This window comes from Mycteria americana, chromosome 2 (genome assembly GCF_035582795.1).
Source record: "Mycteria americana isolate JAX WOST 10 ecotype Jacksonville Zoo and Gardens chromosome 2, USCA_MyAme_1.0, whole genome shotgun sequence".
NCBI lineage: Eukaryota > Metazoa > Chordata > Aves > Ciconiiformes > Ciconiidae > Mycteria > Mycteria americana.
Window position 1 is genome coordinate 9,806,255 of NC_134366.1, and position 21,368 is coordinate 9,827,622.

The following is a 21,368-nucleotide window of genomic DNA, read 5'->3' on the forward strand; positions in this document are numbered from 1 at the left end:
TTTTAAGTGTTTAATGGAATTAAATTTGGAAGTCTGCTTTACTGGATTTCTGACTGGTGATTTTTAACCATTTCAGTGTGTGTGCAAAAATAAATAATAATTTAAATAAATTTTAAAAAAACACATTAAAAATGAATGTGTGTGCTCAAAAAATAAGCTACTAAGTATTTTGGAAAGAAATGTTAAAATCAAAAACCAGCATAAATTGAACTGATAGTGACTATTGCAGTGGAAACAGCTTAATGTGGAGAAGTTAGGACACAACAATTTTTACCAATAGGTTTCAAATAACCATAAAAAAACAAGTTCAGCATTATTGTCCCCAGCTAAGAGAGGGAAATCTGAGGCAGCAGATGCAAGGCAACCTGCCCCAGTAACACAGCAAGCAAGTGCAGAACCAGGATTACAGGTTTCTTGAGTTCTGGCTCAGTTATTTACTTAATCTCCTTGCAAGACAATCTGTTGCATTCCCAACTGCAGCTGGATTTGCTTTGGAAGACACACAGGCAAATACATTATTTAGGCAGAACTTCCAAAAGTATTTAAATAAATTGATGATGATTAGTTCATATAAAGTCATTTTAATTCATAGATTGCAGAAGCAGCAAGTATGTCAGCCCCCATTTACAGAAAAGACACGAGCACATTTGCATTTTATAGCACAGGTTAGGCAGTATTGAGAAAAAGTTGGAGTTTTTTATACAGAATCCAGAGCAACTCTAGTTCCTGGAATTTGAAAACTCACAGAAAGTCCTGACTGAAGGCGAGTAGACTCACTATACTTCTATTTGTCATTGTAGTTTAGGTCCCTGTTCCACACCTGCTGAAGTTCAGACATCTGGGAACGGCCACTTTTTTGTACCAGAGCTGTGCAAAATGGCTGAAGGGTCTGTATATTAACAAACAGGGTAATAGCGAACTATGCTGTTATTCCTATTTAATATTGGATTAGTGTGTTAAGCAAATGGTAACTTGATTTGTGTTTGGACTGTCACTCGTGGAAATCAAATCAGCTATTAAAATGAACAAAAATACGGGACATAAAATACCTATAAAATATACTCTTTACATATCTGAATGCCACAAAGATGCTCATTGTGAATATTGCTTATGTTTAACACTTCATTTCCCAGCCTCAAACAGAAGACATACAGAGAATTATGACAAGAGAGCTAGGAATTGTAACAGGCTGCTGCTGAGACCGGCCGAGTCTCGCCCCACACACTTCTCCTCCATCCAGGCTTTAAAGGGCCAGGAAAACTCCCTCCCTTGCCAGGAAATCCTTCTGTGTTGCAAACCAGCTACCTGAAAGAAAGGTTGATACCAAGGATCGATGGCTGAAATCCTGGCCCCACTGAAATCACCATGTTTTTTTACCATTGATAGTAGTAGTGTTCACATTTCACCGCCTCCACATCAGGCAATCAGAGCTGGACTGATGGACTATGTATTAAATTATCAGCAAGCATCGCCTACTGATGATCTGTTTCCTAAATTAAAGTCAGAATTTGGCTGTGAGTTTGTAGGAATATGTAGAGAATAAATCTCTAGCTGTACAGTTGTGAAGAAAACCTAAGAAATGAGACCAAATGCAATGCAGAGATAAGTCTGCAGGGAGCCCAGAACAAAGTGACATGAGAACTTCGCTATTCTCATAGCGAGGGTTTAATCAGATAACGCTGATAATTTAAATACTAACATTGTTAATTATTTCCATGAGGACTTGTCCACCTGGGAAAGTTTTGCCGTTTACTTGAACTAGTCATGTTATAGTAGGCTCCATTAAACTGTTTTAGATCAGATTGGGCTTCTTCACAAGTAGTGTAACCTAAAAGTTTGTTTTACATCAAGGAACAATTTTATACTGTGTTTAACCCGGTCTGTGCAGAATGCTACAAATCCTGATTCCCATGTTAAAAGGAAACTAGGGAAAGGCAGGAAGGAAACTCAAAAGGAAAACTCTTTCTGGTGAATTACTCTTCTGTGGCACCAGGGATCCAAACTGGTCTACTCTGCAGCCACACGATCACTAGGTCCTTTGAAAAGGAGAGAGGGAGCACGTAGCTAAGCAGCCAGGAGGGAAGCGCTTAGAGAAAAGGCTAGCAGAAAAGGACTTTTAGCTTGCAGTGAAACTGGATTTAGCATGTTATGTCACTGAGCCTGTAAAGTATGTACCCAGGTGAAGTTTGAGTGGAAAAGCAAGAACTATATGGCCTGAACTATTTTAGTTTAATTTATGCAAGCATTAACTCTCATGCATGCTCAAGCCTTAAATGATGGAGGACCACAGACGTAACATAGCCCAAACCATCCCTTTCATGGTGTATTTAAATCCCATTAACTCATGGGGTTTTTTCCACACGAGGCAGGTGAACCTGGGGGGGGGGGGGGGGGGAGCAGCTGTACCTACAACCTACTGGAACCTCGGTGCAGCCCTATGTGAGCTGGGCATTTCGGAGGCGTTGTGAGTAGCCTCCCACTGTGGCAAGAGACAGCTACAGATCCTCGTCAGGGAGGCGTGGGGCCGCTGAAAAGCAGCGCCTCTTTCTCCCGTTCCCACTCCCCACTATTTGTCCCGGTCAGGTAAAGGCACCGCAGCCGGCTCGGCCGCCTCCACACACAGCCAGGCTGCGGACAGCAGCCTCCCTCAGGGCCGGACGCCGATGGGCCTGCTCCCCTGTGAGGGGCAAGCTAGGCCCAGACACCACGGACTGCCCGCAAGGACCCCAGGCAGAGTGCGGAACCGCTCGGGCACGGCTCCACGGCCCTTCCCCTGAGCCGCACGGACCCAAGGCCCGAAGGAGCCACAGCGCTGTCCTGCCACAGCCGCCATTACGCCCGCACTGCACCCCCACCACATGCCCCGCGCGCATGCGCATGCCCACCCCTCCGCCGAGGCACGTGACGCTCCATGGCACATGCGCACTCCTGCCCAGCCCGCCGGCCGGCACCGCCGGGAGGAGGCATTTCGGCGCATGCGCAGAGGGCGCTGACGATGGCCGGCGTGCGGAGCGTCTGGGCCCCGGCTAACCAACCAGCGGGCCCGCTGCCCGCCCTCCCCGCGAGGGAGGGACCGGTCCTCCGCCGTCCCATGATGCAGCGCGGGGGCGGCGGCGACAGCGACGGTGGTGGCGGCGGCGGCCGCCATGTTGTGGTAGTTTGTTGTTCTCCTGCGGTGGGTGCGTGCGGAGGGGCGGCGGGAGGGCGAGCCGCCGGGCGCTGAATCCGAGCCCTTCCCCGTCCCCCCGCTCCCCGCCGCTCCTGGGGGCGGCACGGGGTCGCTGCCGGGAGCCGCCGCCGCCTGGGCGAGGCGAAGAGCCATGGCTGCCGCCTTGGGAGGAGGCGCAGGTGGGTGCCGCGGCCCCGAAGGGCTTCGCCTGGGGGCGGGCGGGGAGCTCGGGGCTCCGGGGCCTCGCCTGGGGGAGCGGGGCCGGCTGCAACCGTGGCGCAGGGCCTGGCTGGGGGCGGAGCGGCCGGCGGGGCTGAGGGGAGCCGTGGGCTGCGGGGCCTTCCTGGGGCGGTGGCGCCGCCGTCCCCCGCCGCCTCTCTGCCTCCCGCCTGGGCGGGTTTTGCGTGCTCGGGGGTGCCGGCGGGGCGCGGAGCGGGTGGGCCCCGCGCTCCCGGGGCGGAGCAGGAGCTCCCCTGGCACCGCAAGGCCCTAGGGGCTCCCCTCTTGCTAATGGGAGTCGGCGTCGTGCGGTGAGGGGAACTGTTGCCTCCCCTTGGCCGGGGTAGGGCCGGGAAGGGGCAGCAGCTTCATCGCTCACCGCAGGTGCTGGACCTCCGGATGAGATGGATGTGTTTATTTAGAGACATTAATTCCCATAGTTTTTACAGCTACAATATGTGACCTGTTTGAATAACTTATCTCTCATCTGAGGAGTAGTTTATAATTTATTTTACAGGCTGCCCAGAAGCAGAAGGTCTCTTTTACACTTGGAAAGTGTAAAATGAAGTCAGTGCTTGATCCCAGGACTCTCAGGCACGCCACTGCTCTTTTTCTTGACTAAGGACACTTCTTCTTACAGCATTTTAAATGACAATTCAAAACCCTCTGTGGTTCCAATTGGTATATTAAGAAAATTTAAAAATGAGAACATTTGTTTGAGTGATTAAAAGAAAGACTTGCAGGGGTCACACTGGGATGTTCAAGGGAGATACAGTTAAGAGAACATGTCTGTTTCTGGTCCTGTGGGCCTTGGTTTTGCTAGGAATAACAGTTTTGATAAAGACTGGTCAGAGTTGTCAGTTGACCCACTTGTCCTTGCCTGTACAAAAGTTTGTGATGATTTTAGTCGTTTTTTTCTGTAAGTAGGTGTCACCGAGAAGAGTGTGGCTTGTCGGCGTGATCACTCATCTAAGTGGTCAGACGGTTCGCTGTTGTTAGCATCACTGGTAACAAAGTACATAAACACAACTAAATTTCCTACTGAAGGTAAATGTTACAAAGAAATTCCTAAATTTAGGAGCTGACTTTGGGAAGAAGGCTAGGAAGGACAGCACTGATTGGTAAAACAGTAAATATTTGAATATCTTTGGCATTGTTTTAATAGTGTTAAATATATTGCAAAGTTTACATTATTTTACAGAAATCTTTGTGCTAGTTTCTGTGGTTCAGATCAGTTATATGTAATGTGGAAGTAAACTTTGCATGCATGTTCTACCTCTGGAAGTTTTTTTGTAGCATTATGAGGACAGAGTAATTTATAGAAAGTGTCACTTGAAATGTTTTGGTTCTTCTGTTTAAAACTCTGCTGCAAGTTGAATGATCATGCTTTCATGTACCAAGTTGTATGCAGCAGACAATCTTCAACTAAGTGGTGAAACTGCAGTTTTGAGACTGTTTTTTTTTTTGTTGTGGAGTACCGTTTGTGTCTAACCATGAATTAGGATCCCTTTGTACTACGTGGGCACAAGCAGTTGTTTGTTCAGCATTAACACTATGCTCATCAATAAATGGTGGCCAATTAAACACCATCCTTGCCCCATATAAACAGTGTTTGTTTAGTCTGGATGATCACTGTGCAGCACTTGACTGAAAGAAGAAACCCAGAGGTGTCACACGCTTATGTCTGTATGACTTGTCAAGGAAAATTCGTGGTTGATGTTCTTAAATACACTTTTAAAACCCAGTAAAAAAGCCTAGAACTTACAGGAATGATCTCTGCAACTCTTTTTGGAAAAGGCCTACTATCTAAAGTCAATAATGGTAACAAATGGGAAAGAAACCCAGGACTAAGTGGTTATTTGGCTTAAATGTTTTTGGTCAGTTAAAGTTTTACTTGTAGGAACTAATGTTTTGGATTTAGTTTTTGGACTTCTTGGGGGGAGGGAAAGACTTTAAAACGTGGAGATAACAGCACCCCATTGTTTTCTTAAAAAAAAAAAAAGGCTCTAATGATTGGTAAAATAGTACGAAATAGGTCTTGGAAAAATAAAAGGAGTGTTAATTTGATGACATTGCAGGATAACAGCTGACAAAGTGAGATAGTTTTGGCTTTGAAGATGCAGATTAAAGTTTAAATCTTCTGTAAGGATGCATTGCAGGGCTGAAAAACGAAATGTGAAACTGCTATATCGGCTGAATGTTTAAATATATTTGATGGAAGGAAGGTGATTTGTCTTTTGGACAGTATGTGTGGACTCACTGGTCACTTAGAATTTTTTATGCTCTTGGGAAATACTGGCTTGATTCAAAGAATAAAATATATGTAGTTTTGTGACTGGATACTTGTGTTGGTGCAGCTAAGCTTTCTAAGGATGAAGGTAAAGGCTCTTTTGGTGGTAGGTTTCACAAACATAAACTTGAAAGTTTTCAAGTGGTGGTCTGTCAGGTCTCTGGGAGTGATTCACAGCTTCATATTACTTCACAAATTCCTTTGCTATGCAGCCTGATTCAACTTGCTTCTAATTCTAGAATGGCTGTATTGAAACATAGAAGTTCAAGGTGGGTGCGCTAGTGATGATGAGGGACTTTGAGGGCTTATAGCTGTTCATTAGTCCATTGATATGGTTAAGTCAATGGTTCCCAAACTTTGAATCAAACTTTCATATAAAAACAGAACCAGAGCAAGCATGTTGAATGTTGAGTAACATAATCTTACTTAGAGTGGCTACAAAGAGGATGAAGGCCTCTCTTCAGAAGGAGCCACATGGAGAAGACAAAGGGCAACGGCTACAAGTTGCACCAGGAGAGGCTTCACTTGATATAAGAAAGACAGGGGTTTTTTTGTTTTTTTTTTTTTTTTTACAGTGAGAAAATCAATCGCTGGAAAAACCTCCCCAGGGACATAATAGAGTCTCCATCACTGGAGGTTTTCAAGATGTGATTGAACAGGGTGCTAGATAAATTATCTCATCTAGGCTCCCTTTACCATGAAAGGTTGGACCAGGTGATCTTTCGAAGTCCCTTCCAGCCTGGGCTGTTCTATGATTTAGTGATCATCTCCTTGTAGTGTAACGTAACAACTGTGTTGTATCGATGCTGAAATTTTTTCTCGGTATTTACTGCAATCAGTTTACAGCTAGATTTTAATCTCATTTAAGGAGTAATGGTTACAGGGTAAACAACAAACCATGACTAAAACGAAGCAAGGACCACTTCTTGTCTCCATTGTCTGCCATACTGAAGTGAGGGAAAACTATTGTTAAGTTTTCTTCCTTTCAGATTAATTCACTTCTGATGAACTTCAGTGGTCTTAGAAGACTTTGAGTGTAGATATCCTTGGGGTGTGAATCATGACAGGGGATGGGGCAGAGGAGGAGCTGAAGAAGGCCCCATCTATACATGTCTACCCCATATTCCTGCTGGAACTCCTGTACCAAGAGTAGCTGAACGGGTGTTTCTCTACCTCTGAGCCTGTTACTTTATTCCTCCAGCTTGAACTTAAGCTGTCATCAGTTTAGTTTCTTTAACTAATCTGAGGGCTGCTATTGTGCTCTCAGCAACGTAGTGGCTTTAAAAACCTCTTGTGAAGCTGTTGATAAAAATCAGAAGAAAAGCTTATACTGCTAGCACAGCAAGCGCCTTTCTCTGTGTTGTGGGTCACTATCCAATTCAAAGATGTAGTAAAAATTCTCCAGTGTGACAAATTCAATTGAATTTGTTGTGCTTCAGGCTATTCGGCAGCAGCATACAGGGACCGGAAATAGATTCTGCATTTGTGCCTAGAAGAAAGTGGGTGGAGTGCTGCCCGTGTTTTGGTCTCTGTGGGTATTGCATCCTACTTTATTAGGTGGTCTGAGGCAACTGGTCACTATAACTTAGAGTTATATTGCAATATTCACACACTAAAACTCCTCCAGGTGTGAAAGACCTATAGAGTTTACAATTCATGAAGTACAAATATGTGATCGTGGGCTATTGTACCAGCTAAGGACTAGTGCCAAAAACCAGTACTATTTGAATGAGCTTGTGGCAGGCAGATTTGCTTTAAAGCATAGCAGTTTTTAATGTCTTTATGCTTCTTCGACAAGCTTTCACTGGAAGTCACATTCTTCTGAATGTTCTCTCATTTCAGGTCATCTAAATTAAACATAGCCTTAGTATCACTTGTTTTTACAAAAGCCAAACCATGCTTTATTACATCAAATACTAAACCTCAGATTTTAGGTCACGTAGAACTTGTTGTCCAGAATAATTTAAGATGATGGTTGTCACTGACTTGACTAAAAAACCTCCAAGTAAGTAGTGTGATTGGTCCTGTGTTATATGCTGCTGTAATGCAGCTTCAGTTTTAACTATAACTTTTGGTGGCTGTGAAAGATGCTGGAGAGTTTCTGGAGAATTGCAGTTTCTCATCAGTGTCCAAAGCCATTTGGGAACCAAGTTCATGTGGATTTCATTTAAACTCTTGGCCTTCATTCACTGTTCAGTGTTTGTGAGGCAAGGACTATGACACTTTTAAAATGTTTTTCCAAAGCAAATATATTTTAAAATCCAAGCAGACTTTGGAAATGTTTTTTTTTTTTCTGTGGCTTGGTGGTTCTGGGTTTAGATGTTGTTTGTTTAAAAAAAAAAAAAAAAAAGGTATTATTTCTTTCAAGCAGTTAGAGAACTTCCATTCCAGGCAGTGTATCATAATTAGTTCTATTCTTGCTTATTGCTAGTGACTTGCTTTGCATCATGACAAACTCTCTAAAAAAAAGTTGGTTTTCAGAAAGTAGAAAGAACTTATCTCCTGTAGAAATTAATTTTTTTACTTTATTCCTTTGAGGAAGCTAAACTCTATCCTATAGGAGTAATTTGGAAAGAAAACATGAAATACTAGTTGAGGAACATGTTATGCAATTGTTACATTGTTATAAATACTTAGTCACTGAACACTTAAGGTGTCTATGAGTAATTGTTTACCAATATAAAGACTCCATGATGTCTTTCCCTGAAAAGATAAACTAAACTGTTTGTGTTTGAGTGTGGTGTATTTGTGCGTGTGTGTTCTTGTGCCTAATGCGGTAGCAGGAGTGAATGTGACTTTCATGATGGGGTAGAGAGCTTGACTGTCTATAATGAATGACACTGGATTTGTAGTGGGCTTCATAACGTGTTCGGTTTACATCACAGACTCAGGTTCAGGAGTTACTGTTGACCTTGTGCTTTTACTGCTAGATGTTGTCGTGATTTGTTACCAGAAGTTTTCATTCAGCTGGTGTTGATAGTACAGTTACATTGCCAGCCTGTGTTTCAGACACAGCTGTTCCTCATGAAACCTGTTGTTATTCTGTATTGCACAGCAAGAGATACCAAAATTCAGTTTGTTGTTGGGCAGAAACATAGGTCTGTTTTTAAATGGTATGCTCAGTTCCTGAAAATCAAGGCTTTACAATACCTGTGTGTTGTGTAACCTTTTACAATGAAATATGAAGAAAAATATTCTGTAGATGTAAACTATTACATAAAGATAACCTGGTAAGATGTTTTTAATCTGAAGATTTGTGCTTGAACTGCTGTCAAGTTGTTGTGTTAAGTGTTTTAAATATGATACCAGGGAATGGGATAGATCAAGATGGGCTTGTTATGGTCAGCATTAAATCAAAGCATAGAGAACTGGCATTTTTTCATGTGGTAAATGACTTTTTTCATCTGCTTGTCCCCCCCCCAAGCAGTGCAGCTTAGTTACTTTATTAAAAGACCTGTTGGGTAAACAGTGCGTAATACTTTTTTATCCATTGAACTATTGGATCATTGTGGCATCTCCATCTTGTTTTGGATAAGGAGAAATCTTTGATGCTTTTTCAATGCCTAAAACTAATCGTATGTTTGATATTCATGATAGTGTAATATTGAAGGGAACCAAAATACAAACTTTTGAACTGTTAAGGAGGTTCATGAGACGGCGTGTAGTTAGTGTTCCAGAAGGCATGCAGGTGTATTTCTAGGATGACGAACAATGCAGTCATGAAATGTTTTTCCTCATCTAGAAGTCTTGGCCATCTCATTGCAGTGAAATACTCCATCTTAGCAACAGTTGCTATGTAGGACTACCTTTTTAGGCTATGTTGGTACCATTTTAAGACATTAAGAGCTCTGCAGTGTTCCTGCTGATTCACCTGCTACACTTGTGAGACTTGACTGTGTAGCTTAGGACTTCCATTTTACATAGAAAAATGATTAGTGAGGGTTTTATTGAAAGGGTGTCCACAGAGTTAGAAACTACCATCAGCATAGCCAAAGAGGAAATGAGGCTTGTATTTTGTGGATTTCTAGTGTGGATGATCTGTTTTTATTAAGCAGGAAAAAAGATAACAGTTCTGGGCATATATCATAAAACTGAAAAATAAGCTGTATGGAACAGCTTATAGCACTGCTGATGCTACACCAGGGTAAAGTATAAAGCAAATAGCAACCTTTTAGTGTGGGGAACCAAGTGTGCTTGGCTGCCTTTGTGCTTATTCTGGTTCACAGCCAGCCAGAGCCTTGCGAGGCAGGCTGGTCTAACAAAACAGCCAACGTTAGTCAGTCTCTGCAGCATCCTGCAACTTCTCTGTCACTTTGATAATGGCGATTGTCTTAGAGCTGCAGTAGGAAGAGCCAAATGGTGGATTATTTCTTTTGTTTTCCTGTATAACTGGTCTGTCCTGTTTACTTATTCAGTTAGTGCTTTTTTTGGTATTTGATAGGTCTTGTGTTTTGTTTTTGTTTTTTTTTTTTTTTTTCCTTCTAGTGCTGCCTGGAAGTTAGAGAGGTGGCTTAGTGTGTTTAGTGATCACCGGTCAGGGTCTTCCAGTTGATACCAGCTAATGCACACACATCTTGGTGAGCTTTGCTACGAAAGCCTTGAACTGAGACAAGGAGCCATAGCCATTGTATGGCATGTCTTAGCACCAGTTGCTATGTACAACTACCTTTGTGGGCTGCACTGGTAGCACTGGAAGAAATACAAAACCTCTTCCAACTCCTACAATGGACATTTTCCTGCTTAAAAAGCTTATGTTCATGGATTTCCGCCAGCCCCCCCCCCTTTTTTTTTCTTCTCTCCTCACCTCCCACACAGTAGTACTGACAATTATAAAAAAAAAAAATCTTTGGCTGTTGCTTTCTGGTTTTGTGCTCTGCTGATGCTGAGTGTTCCTCTTTCTGTACAAGTTAATGTTTTACAGGCACTTAACCACGCATGACACAAACATTGACTTATAAGAGTTTCTCAAGGACAAATATCCATAAATGTTATGCTGATTGTTGTTTACTGGTGTTTTCCAGTGTTATTGCCTAGACAGGTAGAAGAAAAATGAAAGTATGTGTAGTTTCAGAAATGGGTGAAAAAATGCCTCACTGAGGTTTGCTTAGGTATCACATTGCACTGCAGGTGTAAGGCCTGTGTCCATTTCAGTGCTTGCTATCTCACAAATGATGAAGCTGGCAATTAATGCTATTTTAGATGCGTGGCTGTTGTGACCTCCTTTTCTAAAGGAGAGCTAGAACCTGCTTTGGGCTCTGACAACACTTAATGTCAAAATGGCATAATTTGTAACACTCAGTGTCAGCTGTCACAGAACAAATAAGCATAAAAAAGAAAAGCTGGCTCCCTCTGCCCCAAAGATCTTTGCATCATAAATGTGTGATGAGACAGGGGGAGAAGAGATGAGAACAGGGAGGTGGTGGGGACATATGTGGAACAGTTCTTATAAGCTGGGGTCACTGCACACAGAATGACCAGTCGTTTTTGAGGCTTTTGTACGCATCCTGCTAGAGGGGGACTTGTGAAAAGGGCTTTGCATGGATGTAATTCCACTTTGGATTTTGGTAGGAGTTGCTCATAAACGAGGAAGGATGTGAGAAATTTGGAGGGTGGAGGTTTGTGATGTTGGCTGAGTGGGGGTCCAGGTCTACACTAGAAACTTGGCAGGAACTTGGACCCTCTTTTGGTTGGTATTGTTTCTTCACTAGCAGCAATACTAGGTTGAAGCACTTCTATGGCCATGAAACTTAACTATCTGGCCTGGAAAAGTACTATGAATTATACTGAAGAGTGTTTCTTTTTGCTGTAGAGAGATCTCAACAGGGGAAAAGGGTTTGGCATGTAACTTTGTTGTCTAGATTTAAACCTGGCTGATGTGAAAGTCCATCTGTGTAAGAATTGTGTGCTGAAGAGCTAAGATCTTGTTTTCAAGTGGAGTTGGTTTGTAATACAGTGCTCTCTAGTTCTAAAAGTGGTGCCTGGCATGAAAAAATATTATATCTTGCAAGCAAGCAGGCATAGCTTAGAAATAAGTTACTGTCTTCCTGGTGGTGGTCATTGTCTTGAGCTGTGTTAGTCAATATGTGGACACTCGTAATTTGGGTTGCTGCAAAACGAGTCGCATTACCTTAAAAAAAAAATCTTTGGAGGTGGTTACATCAGGTCAGTGCATTACTGCAATCCAGCTGCAAGAACAATAGCAGTGCAGGATATTTGTGCCCTTAAAATGGCAGTGCACCAAGATAATCACTGCAGCATGGTTTTAAATGACCATAAGGAGTGCAAGGTGGCATTTTTTTCTGAGACCACAAAATCGGATAATTTAGTGTTCAAGAGGAAGATAGTAAATACTTGGATATCTGTCTGGCTTTCTCCTGGGGGTGAAATAGGAATTGGAATTGAAGGAGGTTGCAATATGTAGATGTTTGAGCAGAGAAATGTAAAACAACTGTTTGTTTCAGTGGTGTTGGCCCATGTAAATTAGTTTAAATATAAAAGATTATTTAAAATATAAAAGTATCTGTAGGGAGTAAAGTGGTGAACCTGATCAAAGGGAATTGTTTTTACCTACTGTTTCAAAACAAAAGAGTTGCCACACTTGTGTTGCATTGTAATTCATACTGAGCAGTCTTATTTTCATAGCTATTTATGATTGAAATTTCTGGCTTAAAAGCTCTTAATTTAGTGACGTTGCAAGAACTGAATTTTTTCTGTTTAATGTTTTTTACCTCCTTTTAAACTTCTATTGGTCACTAACACCTGTATTTTGATTATATGAATTAAGAAGTGAATAGGTTTGTCATTGCATGTGGGGAATATTCACTAAAGGATACTGGGTTGAGTTTAAAGAGCTGAGGACAGGTTTGATTTTGAAGGTTCATTAAAAAAAAACCAAGCAAACACAAAAAACAGTTGATCCTTGGGATTGTACTTGGTCAAAGAGTTGAGTGCAAATAGAATCAGGAGAATGACTGGATGTATGGCATCTTAAGTGTTCACCAATTCAGACTGTAAGGCTGGAAGGACTGGATTGCTCAACCTCCTGTATTTTCCAGACCATTAGACTGCAGCCAGTTACCCCATGTGTTGAGCATAACTTTTATTTGCCCACTTGTTTGACCTTACAAAAGTCATTAAAATGTGTGAAAAGACACTAATTCCAGATGTACATTCTCTCTTGGGCTGTAGCCACAGGGTGGGAGAGTGAGGGTTGAGTGTTTCTGAAGATACATGCTTCCAGTTTACAGGTGACAAGACATCTGGATGTCTGAACAGAGCAGATGAGCTTTGCATTTCTTTTGCAGATAAATGGAAGTTTTCATATTTTTAAGTAGCAAAATTGTCATTTGCAAACTAAGCTATGCAAGAGTAATTTGTGATTTGATAGGCTGAAGTGAGGGTACTTGTTGAGAGAAAATACATGGAGCACCGCTTTTATCTTGGAAGGCATGTGCATGCTTAGGTACCCAGTGTAACCTGCTTCAATGACTTCTAGTGTTTTTAATACCCCAGTTGAGGTAATTGGTGGTGTATTACACCTGACTTCCCTCTTCTGTTTCTGGTTGCTGGTGCCATCCTGCCTTGTGCTGACCTGAGGTTTACTCCTGTTTTCAAAGTGCCTCTGCAGGCTCAGTGTGGGTAGATGAGCTTGTGGTCCCCAAGACAAGCAGAGATGTGGCAGACGTGGTTCCCTTCAACTCCATTGCACCTCAGTTTCATGCATCTCTGGGGAGCTCCTGTCTCTGGAATGACCTTCATTGGCAACATTTTCCAGTGATTTATCTCATGCTCTATCTGTTTTCCTCGGGTCATCCTCACATCAGTAGTGAGAAGAGGGAAAGCTATATAATACGTTATGTTTTTTTATTATTGAAACATGTTGGTATTTATTTTCCTCATGTTAAAATGGAAAGTAGAAAAAGCTATTTTTGCATATTCTAAAAAAACAACACCAGCCCCCTCAAATCCCACCTAAGTGATTGCTTCAGAAACCTTTCATTTCAGTAAGAATTATTTAATGTAGTCACCTTCTTTACAGATGATGACTTTGATCAGTTTGATAAGCCTGGTGCAGAAAGGTCTTGGAGAAGAAGAGCTGGAGATGACGACTGGGACAGGTAGGTAGCATATCTTCACGTTCAGTTTCTGTGTGCTGAATTACATTGCTCTGTTTTCCCATTCTGGCATTTTGTGTTCTAACATTTAGAGTAGTGCATGTTTAGATACTAATGAAGATGTCGGTTGTTATGCTTGTGTCAGCTGATGCTAGATTGTGCCAAACATGTACTTGCCTTGAGGAATATAGAGCATGCTATGAAGAGATACTATTTAAAATTGGATAAATACAAAGTATTTGTGGTGTGTAATTAACTTTGCAATTAATGTCCTGGTTTTCCTTTTAAATATTGAGTAGATCTCAATGGTTTAAATAGTTAGATTTTGCTAGTACTTGAATTTGCCCAACTTTTTTTTTTTTTTTAACTAGATGTTTAAATTCTTGTTCTCAAAGTCCTACTTCAGTTTTACAATAGGGGAGAGTAATGGAGCTTAGGTATGGACTTCTATTGAAAAAATATGACTGTTACAAAGATTTAGAAATATGTATGAATTGTTATTTGGGGAGAGAATAAGAGCATGTTCTTTTACGCAAAGGCACTCTAGCTGGAAAAGACTTTAATCAAGCTGCTGGCTAGACTTGTCTATTCTTTCTGGGAGAAAACTTCTCACTTTTTTGTGCAGTTGGTTTTTTTTTATTATACCTTTTTAGTAACAGAGACTTGTTCAGACTTTGCCAGTGGTTTTCACTGTAAAAAGGAGAAAAAACCCATTCCAAATAGATTTTTGTCTTTTCTAGTAATTGTTCAGGTGATTGTAGTAAACAGATTTTACCCTAAGTAGTTTTCCACTGAGCTGAGCCCTTGGAGTGAATCAGCTACTCTGTTCATCCTCATTCCAGAGGGATTAGTTTCCTCTTCTGTGCTTTTCTGCTAGGCTAAGTGGGTAGTTTTCATTGCTCTAGGAGGTAGGAGTGACTAAGGAATTTGGGCAATAGCTTCAGTATACAGGGTGTTCTGCTGTATGCTGGTGGGGGGTGTCTGCTCCCTGTCATGCCAGCACAGCTGTTTGTGGGTTGGATGGTGAACTGCATCAAGGAACTGATCTAGTTGGAGTGTGTAATTAAAATAACTTGTTCAGGCTGGGTCACTGTACCGTGCTGCCTCCCAGCCCCAGCTCTGGGTATTCAGAAATACTGAAGCCAATATTATAGGCGAAATGCTTTGTATGAGAATATTTTCTGAATTTTTTGCCTTTGCTGACTTCATGATATGAATAGGTGGGCTCTTAGATGCTGGCTGGTCTCATTTGTTTTTGGCTGTCCTATTATCACTTCAGAAAATTTGGAAGAGTTAAACAGCCATTGTATCGGAAGTTGTAAGCTTATTGCCTATGGTAAACTCCCTGTGGCAAAGCTATTTTTATAGGACTTGAGAAATGTTATAGAGTATTTTCTCTAAGCTGAGACTTTGAAGCACACAAGGATTCAGTTTTAGAAAAAAGTTTTCATTTATGTGTTTATTATTAGCTGCATATAATTTAAGATAGATGATCAAAAAATCATATTGTTTATTCTTTAGTGAAATTGTAAGGGAAGTGGTTTCAGGTGCAGTGCTGGAGATTGGTGTGTTTCATCTTGCTGATAACTTCAGAAAATTTTTTTACAACTGTATCTAATAGAATATTATTTTATTTGCATGTGTTGGAAATTTTTTTATTATTATTATTAATTCTTTCTAGATTGCCAAGCTATCTTTGGAAGTGTTAAGTTCTATGGTTGTCTGGGCAATTACAAATGTTGTACATGGATGTGTCGTTGCCTGATGTAATTGCTTGAATTTTTTTAACTACTGGCCTAATTCAGTGTAGGACACAGTTTCTTGAAGATGGGAAAAAGGCTGAATGAACATGTTAGACTTGGGGTTTTTTAATCCTTCATGCTTTGTTTTGCAACCTAAATCACTTTTTTGTGGGGGAGGGTGAAGGAGTTATGCTTAGTCTTACTGTGTTTCTGTGTTCCATCGAGTCTTACTGTGTTGCTACTTAACTGAGTCCCATCCCCCAGTCATTTAAATCATTTTGAATTTCCAGATCACTTTCCTTTCTGAAACACTGGAGGGTGATAACCAAGAGTGGGAAAGGCACTGTTATTTGGAAGTACAAATATAACATTGTTCTTGGAGAATTTTTCCCATTAAATTTTTTTTTTTACAAATTCTTTTCCTGAAACACTTGTGCCCTTGCTACTGCTCATGTTTAATGAGGCATGCTTATGAAATTGGAGGCCAGTTATACTTACTTGCCAATTATTTATGACGGGCTGTTAATTTATAAATTTACCTCTAAGTATCCCAAAGCTTGGGTTTGGGAAAAACATGCAGTTCTGGTGCTGTCCTGTGAGATGACAGGGCTGATTTAGTAGTTGACTTTTGCTGAAATTTGCTTGTTCTGACCCTTCTCTGAGATTATTCGTTTCTCTACACTGGCAGAAAACTTTCCACTTTTTGTTGTCTGTCTTTTTTATTATTATTTTCTCTTCCTCATTTGGTGAGCAGAATTTATTCAGTGAGGGGAATGTTGAGTATTGGGAGTTGAGGAAGGGGAGGAAATGGGTCCATCTCTTCTGAGAGCAGTGAACTCTTAGATTATTTTAACCCTAATTTCCTAGAATTGTGATTTTGGAAAGACCTTTGTGTCTTGATGATAGTGAGGGTGAGTTGCCTTTGGAACTATTGCAGATGTGTACTTTTTTAATTCCAGTTTAATTTATTTTGTGTGGCTTTGTGCGGTATCAGATTACAACCATTCGTTTTTGTCTGTTTTTCTCATCTAACCTAAGATCTTTTAGTATCTGTGGGTTTTTTCTTTTTTTGGGGTTTGTGGGTTTTTTTTTTTTTTTTTTTGCTTGTTTTAATAGTCAGATCTGGTAACTCTGGTCCCTCTTCTTTCTGATAGATAACTTCAGAACTGGCTATTTTAAAAGAAGCTTGAGATAGGTCTGCTTTACTGTGTAGGCTTTTCACTGTTACTTTGTTTATTCAAAAACTTACCAGTGACGATTTTTCTTCTTTTAATTTATCAATGAAAATACTGAATGACATTGACTATTTTAATAAGTTTTGAGGGGCATTCTGCGAAACGCTTGTTTCTGTTATGAGCTTCACTTATGTGCTAGTGTGAATTTTTTTGACTGTCAGGTAATGAGCCAAAGCATTTAAAAATCTAGAATATGTATGCAATTACTTCTATTGACTAAATGTTTTATCTTATTTTAAAAAATCACATCGAGGATGTTTTTTAGTAAAGCGATGAATAGCCCTAACTATGTTTAGATAATTAATTTAATCTTTTGCTTTCTTTTCCATTCCTTCTTGGTCTGGATTTCTTACTATGTGAACTTGCTTTTCATCTTTGAATGCTGCTATAACACATGCTCTTGCTGTCTTTCAGAATTTCTCTAGTGCAGCTTTATTAAAAGCTGTCAGTGGTGGACCATAGTGCTGGGAAATATTTTCAAACCTTTTGATGCATTTGTCAGATTACTGGCAGCTGAAGAGATTAGTGACTTTTTCCTACTTCAGTTTTGGCTCTAGATTCTCCTGAAACCATTTCTGTTACATAGAGTTTTCTGTCTCTGAAATAAAGGGCTTAAATTCTAGTCAGTTTGCTCTTTGGGATGTATGTTATGTCTTATGTTCCAATTTTTGTTTAATATTGCAGTGAGCACAAAACAATTGCTATTTGTTGATGTTCAGTCATTCCTGGAACTGTTTGAGATCAGTAACTATGGACAAATACTGTGTACTGATGATAACGTCCTATTTAGTGCTGATTTGGAATATCATCTGTTCTCTTCTAGCCCACAAGATTTTTATTCCCCTCCTGCATTATCTGTACAGTAACCATCTCTGAAAGAGATGTATCCATCTGCAAAAACAACTTTTAGCACTGATTTATGTCTTGGGATTGGCTTCCCCATTTTCAAGTATTTCCTATATTGTCCTAAGGAACTCTCACACATATTTCCATTCTGTTCATATAGCCCATTCTCACTTCAGGGTATTCAATTTTTATGTAGTATCTAAGGCATGAGGTTTTGTTTGTTTGGGGTTTTTTTTGTTTTTTAAGGTATGCAGGTAGAAATAGGTTCACGTTCTTGAAATACAGCTTGTATTTCAAGTCACTGGCATCTCATTTTAGTATTAGGACATGCATGTTCTAATATGGGCATTTGTCAGTAATAAGTGTTTATTATAGAAGGGGGGGATCTGTTTATTCCTGTCACTAGATAATTCTTTCACTGAAGGAGGAATGGGATTAAGCAGTTGTCCTAAAGCTTAACTAATCTGTAGTTCTTTGTGTTGTATCCTATTTATGGGACAGATGCTATGTGATGGCAAAAGTTTTGTAAGCCAGGTATTTCTATGCTTCCTGAATTCTTAGCCACACTTACAAAGATGGTGAAACATGCATTTGATTTTGTCATCCTACAAATGTCTGTTTGACCTTACCCTCAACCTGAGGAGGAGGGGATAAAGTATTTATGGAAGATCAAGGCCTAAGTGGCTGTCAAGCCAGCTGACCTCCCAGTGCCTCCTTGCTGAAGTGCAGCTTGGGCCACCTGGTGGCTTGTAGACGGAGTTGTGCCCACAGGACACTACTGTCTTGCTTGCTTCTTCCCTTGAGAGGTGGGAAACAGCATTTTGGACAATATGCCCAAATGGCCTTGAAGTGAAGGATCTAGAGTGGGGACCTAGCTAACAAGTTGCCCAGAGAGGTAGTGGAGGCCCCGTCCCTGGAAACATTCAAGGTCAGGCTGGACGGGGCTCTGAGCAACCTGATCTAGTTAAAGATGTCCCTGCTCTTGCAGGGGGCTTGGACTAGATGACCTTGAAAGGTACCTTCCAACCCAAAGTATTCTGTGATTCTATGAATCATGTTTTAAATGCCTGCACTTTGTCTAGGTTTATGTGCTGTGTTATAGTTGGAGGGATACGGAAAGGAGAGCATATGGAAATGAAATGACTGCGCAACAGTCATTTCATTAAGTCTTACTTAATATGTATAGTCTATTGTTTCATTTAAAATATGTATCTCCTTTTTCAACTTGCTGAATGCTTTGCTAAACGGAAAGCTTTGTGCAGACTCAGCAACAATCCTCCTCACGTTAGTTTTTTAAGGTGTATACCCTATATGGTGTTTGTTTCTGTCTTCTGAGGTTGAACGTCTTAAATTTGTTAATGTTTTCCAGTGAACTTGATGATGACTTGCTTGGAGAGGATTTGCTAACTGGCAAAAAGGTAAGAGATGTGCATTGAATTGTTACAGATACTAGCATGTGAATGTTGTTCAACTTACCCACTTTGGTTGTTTGGTATGGCCTTTTATATATTTTACAGTCACCTCCCCAAAGCCTGACAGCCACAGGTACCTGAGATCTGCCCTGTTGCCAGAGTGCTCTGCACCCAGAGCTCTGTTTCCTTTTGTGAAATACCTCCAAGTGTGGCTTTTTAAAATAAAACTTCTAGAAGAAAATTTTTTTTCTGAGATAGTATTTCTTCTCATAACACAGGGTTCAAAAAGGAGGTGGTTCTCAAAATCAGTTTCTCTGTAGCTCATATTGACTTAACATTTAAAAAAAAAACCAAAAAACCAAAAATACCCAATTATGCCTTCTGAGTGCTGATTAGCATTCTGGAGAATTCACTTCAACTGCCAGTTTCCTGGCTATTAAAAGTTACCCATCAAAATACCATCAGTATTTACCAGAGAGTAAATAAAAAAGCAATCAGTGGCGTCTATTAAAGATCCACTCACTGCACACAATCCACTACTACTTTGTCTAATGAATAGGCAGAGGATTTCCCCTTCTACAGTGAAGGAAGAATATGGGAGCAGCTAGCATTGGAGAATATAAATTAGTTCCCCCATGTCTGCTATGGACTCCTCACTCTGATACCTATTTCAAAAATTGAACTCTATGAAAAGAACTAAATGTATGTTTGGATTTGCCAGATATCTGCAGGAGAAGACAGGGCTTCTGTTTGGGAAATCAAAACTGGCTAGTGACCTCTTTCTCCACTTCATCTGCTAAATGAATTAATTTAGAAAATAGTTTTTAAACTTTTAGTTGGAGATGAATAGGTTTGTTAAACCCAGATCTGGTAAAATTGTTTTAATTGATGTTTTTTATAATTATACTCTAAATGTTGGAAGGTAGCTTCTTGAAATTACTCTGTAAGCAATCCCTATTAAAGATAGGAAGTTCCTTTGTCTCATGTACTGGTTGAAAAAATAAAATTCCAGGAGGATAGGGATTGCAGATGTATGTTACGCAGTTATCAAAAACATAAGCAGTTAACATTGCATACATCTTTGTAGTTGAAATGTGAGTTGATGAAGCTACTTACTTATCTTAAAAAAAAAAAATAAAATTATCTGTATGAATACTAACCAATACTAGATTTCTCCAATGTATTATGTGTTCTTGTGCTTTTTCTATTCTTGTTTTCAGTTTGCCATGTTACAGTGGCAGTATCTGTGGGTATGGACTCATATGGTGGAGTAATAATAGATTTTTCAGGAAGCTTCCCCTGTGCTATTCAGGCTAAACTTGCTTCTACGTAATCTCATCCCAGTACTTCTAGATAAATCTACCGTTGTACAACCTTTCTGCCCCTATTACTTTAGAGGATCGAAATAATGGTGCTGAGCAAAACTGCAGTTATCTCTTCCTAGTGGGTAATTATTTAAAAAAAAAAAAAAAAAAAAAAGAAACAACTGAAAGTATGATAGACCAATTGGGAAGAGTTCAGAAAGGCATGATATTTTCTTCTATTTTTTTTTCTTCACTTACAAACTAATTATGTTTTTTCCGTTTTCTTCACATCATCATATCCTTTCCTCCAGTCTCCTAAGTATCTCTGCTTTTTAGAAACTGCAGTAACTTAGTGGTTTTTCTTGATTTGCCTAATGCATCAGAGTCACAAGGCAGTTAAATAAGAGCACTAAAGTTCACCTTTCTGCCTTGTATGTAAGTGGGTTGTTGTCTTTGGCTATATTTGGGAATGGATCAGTGAAAAGTGTTGATAACTAGGCAAATTTGAGTTTTGTAAATTTCCATAAGACTGTCAAACGTTTATTTTCAGATTTGTCTTGTGTAGTGTATTTTTTTTTCTCATTGAGTTAGGTAATTTCATTGAAGACATGGTCTTAGTCTGGGATGCATTCTTCATAAAAAATACTTAGTGTTCAGAAGTTTCAATAGTTTCAGTACCTAGTTAGTTAAAAGTTTATATCCTTTTTTATGTTCATGATTGACTTTTTTGAAACCTAGAATCAGTCAGACTTGTCAGATGAAGAGCTGAATGATGATCTTCTGCAAAGTGACAATGAAGAGGAACAAGAATTTCGGTATCTTTTTTCTAAGTCTTGTGTTTTGAATAACTCTAAGCTATTAATGACTACTACTACTGATAACTGGTAACTACTGAACTGAGATTATTGGTATATACTTAAAATAGTTCTGCTTTTTACCTAGGCAGCTATTTAATCGTGTATATATAATGTGTTCAATAGCATTGTTAGCATTTCAGTAAAATGATTTTTTAATTTGAATCTAATAAATTTAACTCA

The 21,368-nt window shown here is 40.1% G+C and overlaps 1 protein-coding gene across 7 annotated transcripts in view; it reads left to right on the top strand.

Moving 5' to 3' along the window:
• Positions 1-3,087: 3,087 nt before the first annotated feature.
• The window catches only part of RBM33 (RNA binding motif protein 33), a 106,957-nt gene continuing 88,676 nt past the window's right edge, over positions 3,088-21,368 (top strand). For 3 of the 7 annotated variants that reach the window (XM_075492379.1, XM_075492380.1, XM_075492386.1), the window contains exons 1-4: positions 3,088-3,348; positions 13,702-13,795; positions 18,985-19,033; positions 21,070-21,146. In XM_075492379.1, coding sequence (XP_075348494.1) covers positions 3,321-3,348; positions 13,702-13,795; positions 18,985-19,033; positions 21,070-21,146 — 248 coding nt within the window. In that variant the 5' untranslated portion in view covers positions 3,088-3,320. The remainder of the gene's footprint in view (positions 3,349-13,701; positions 13,796-18,984; positions 19,034-21,069; positions 21,147-21,368) is intronic. The other 4 variants (XM_075492385.1, XM_075492384.1, XM_075492383.1 and 1 more) reach the window with 2 other exon arrangements.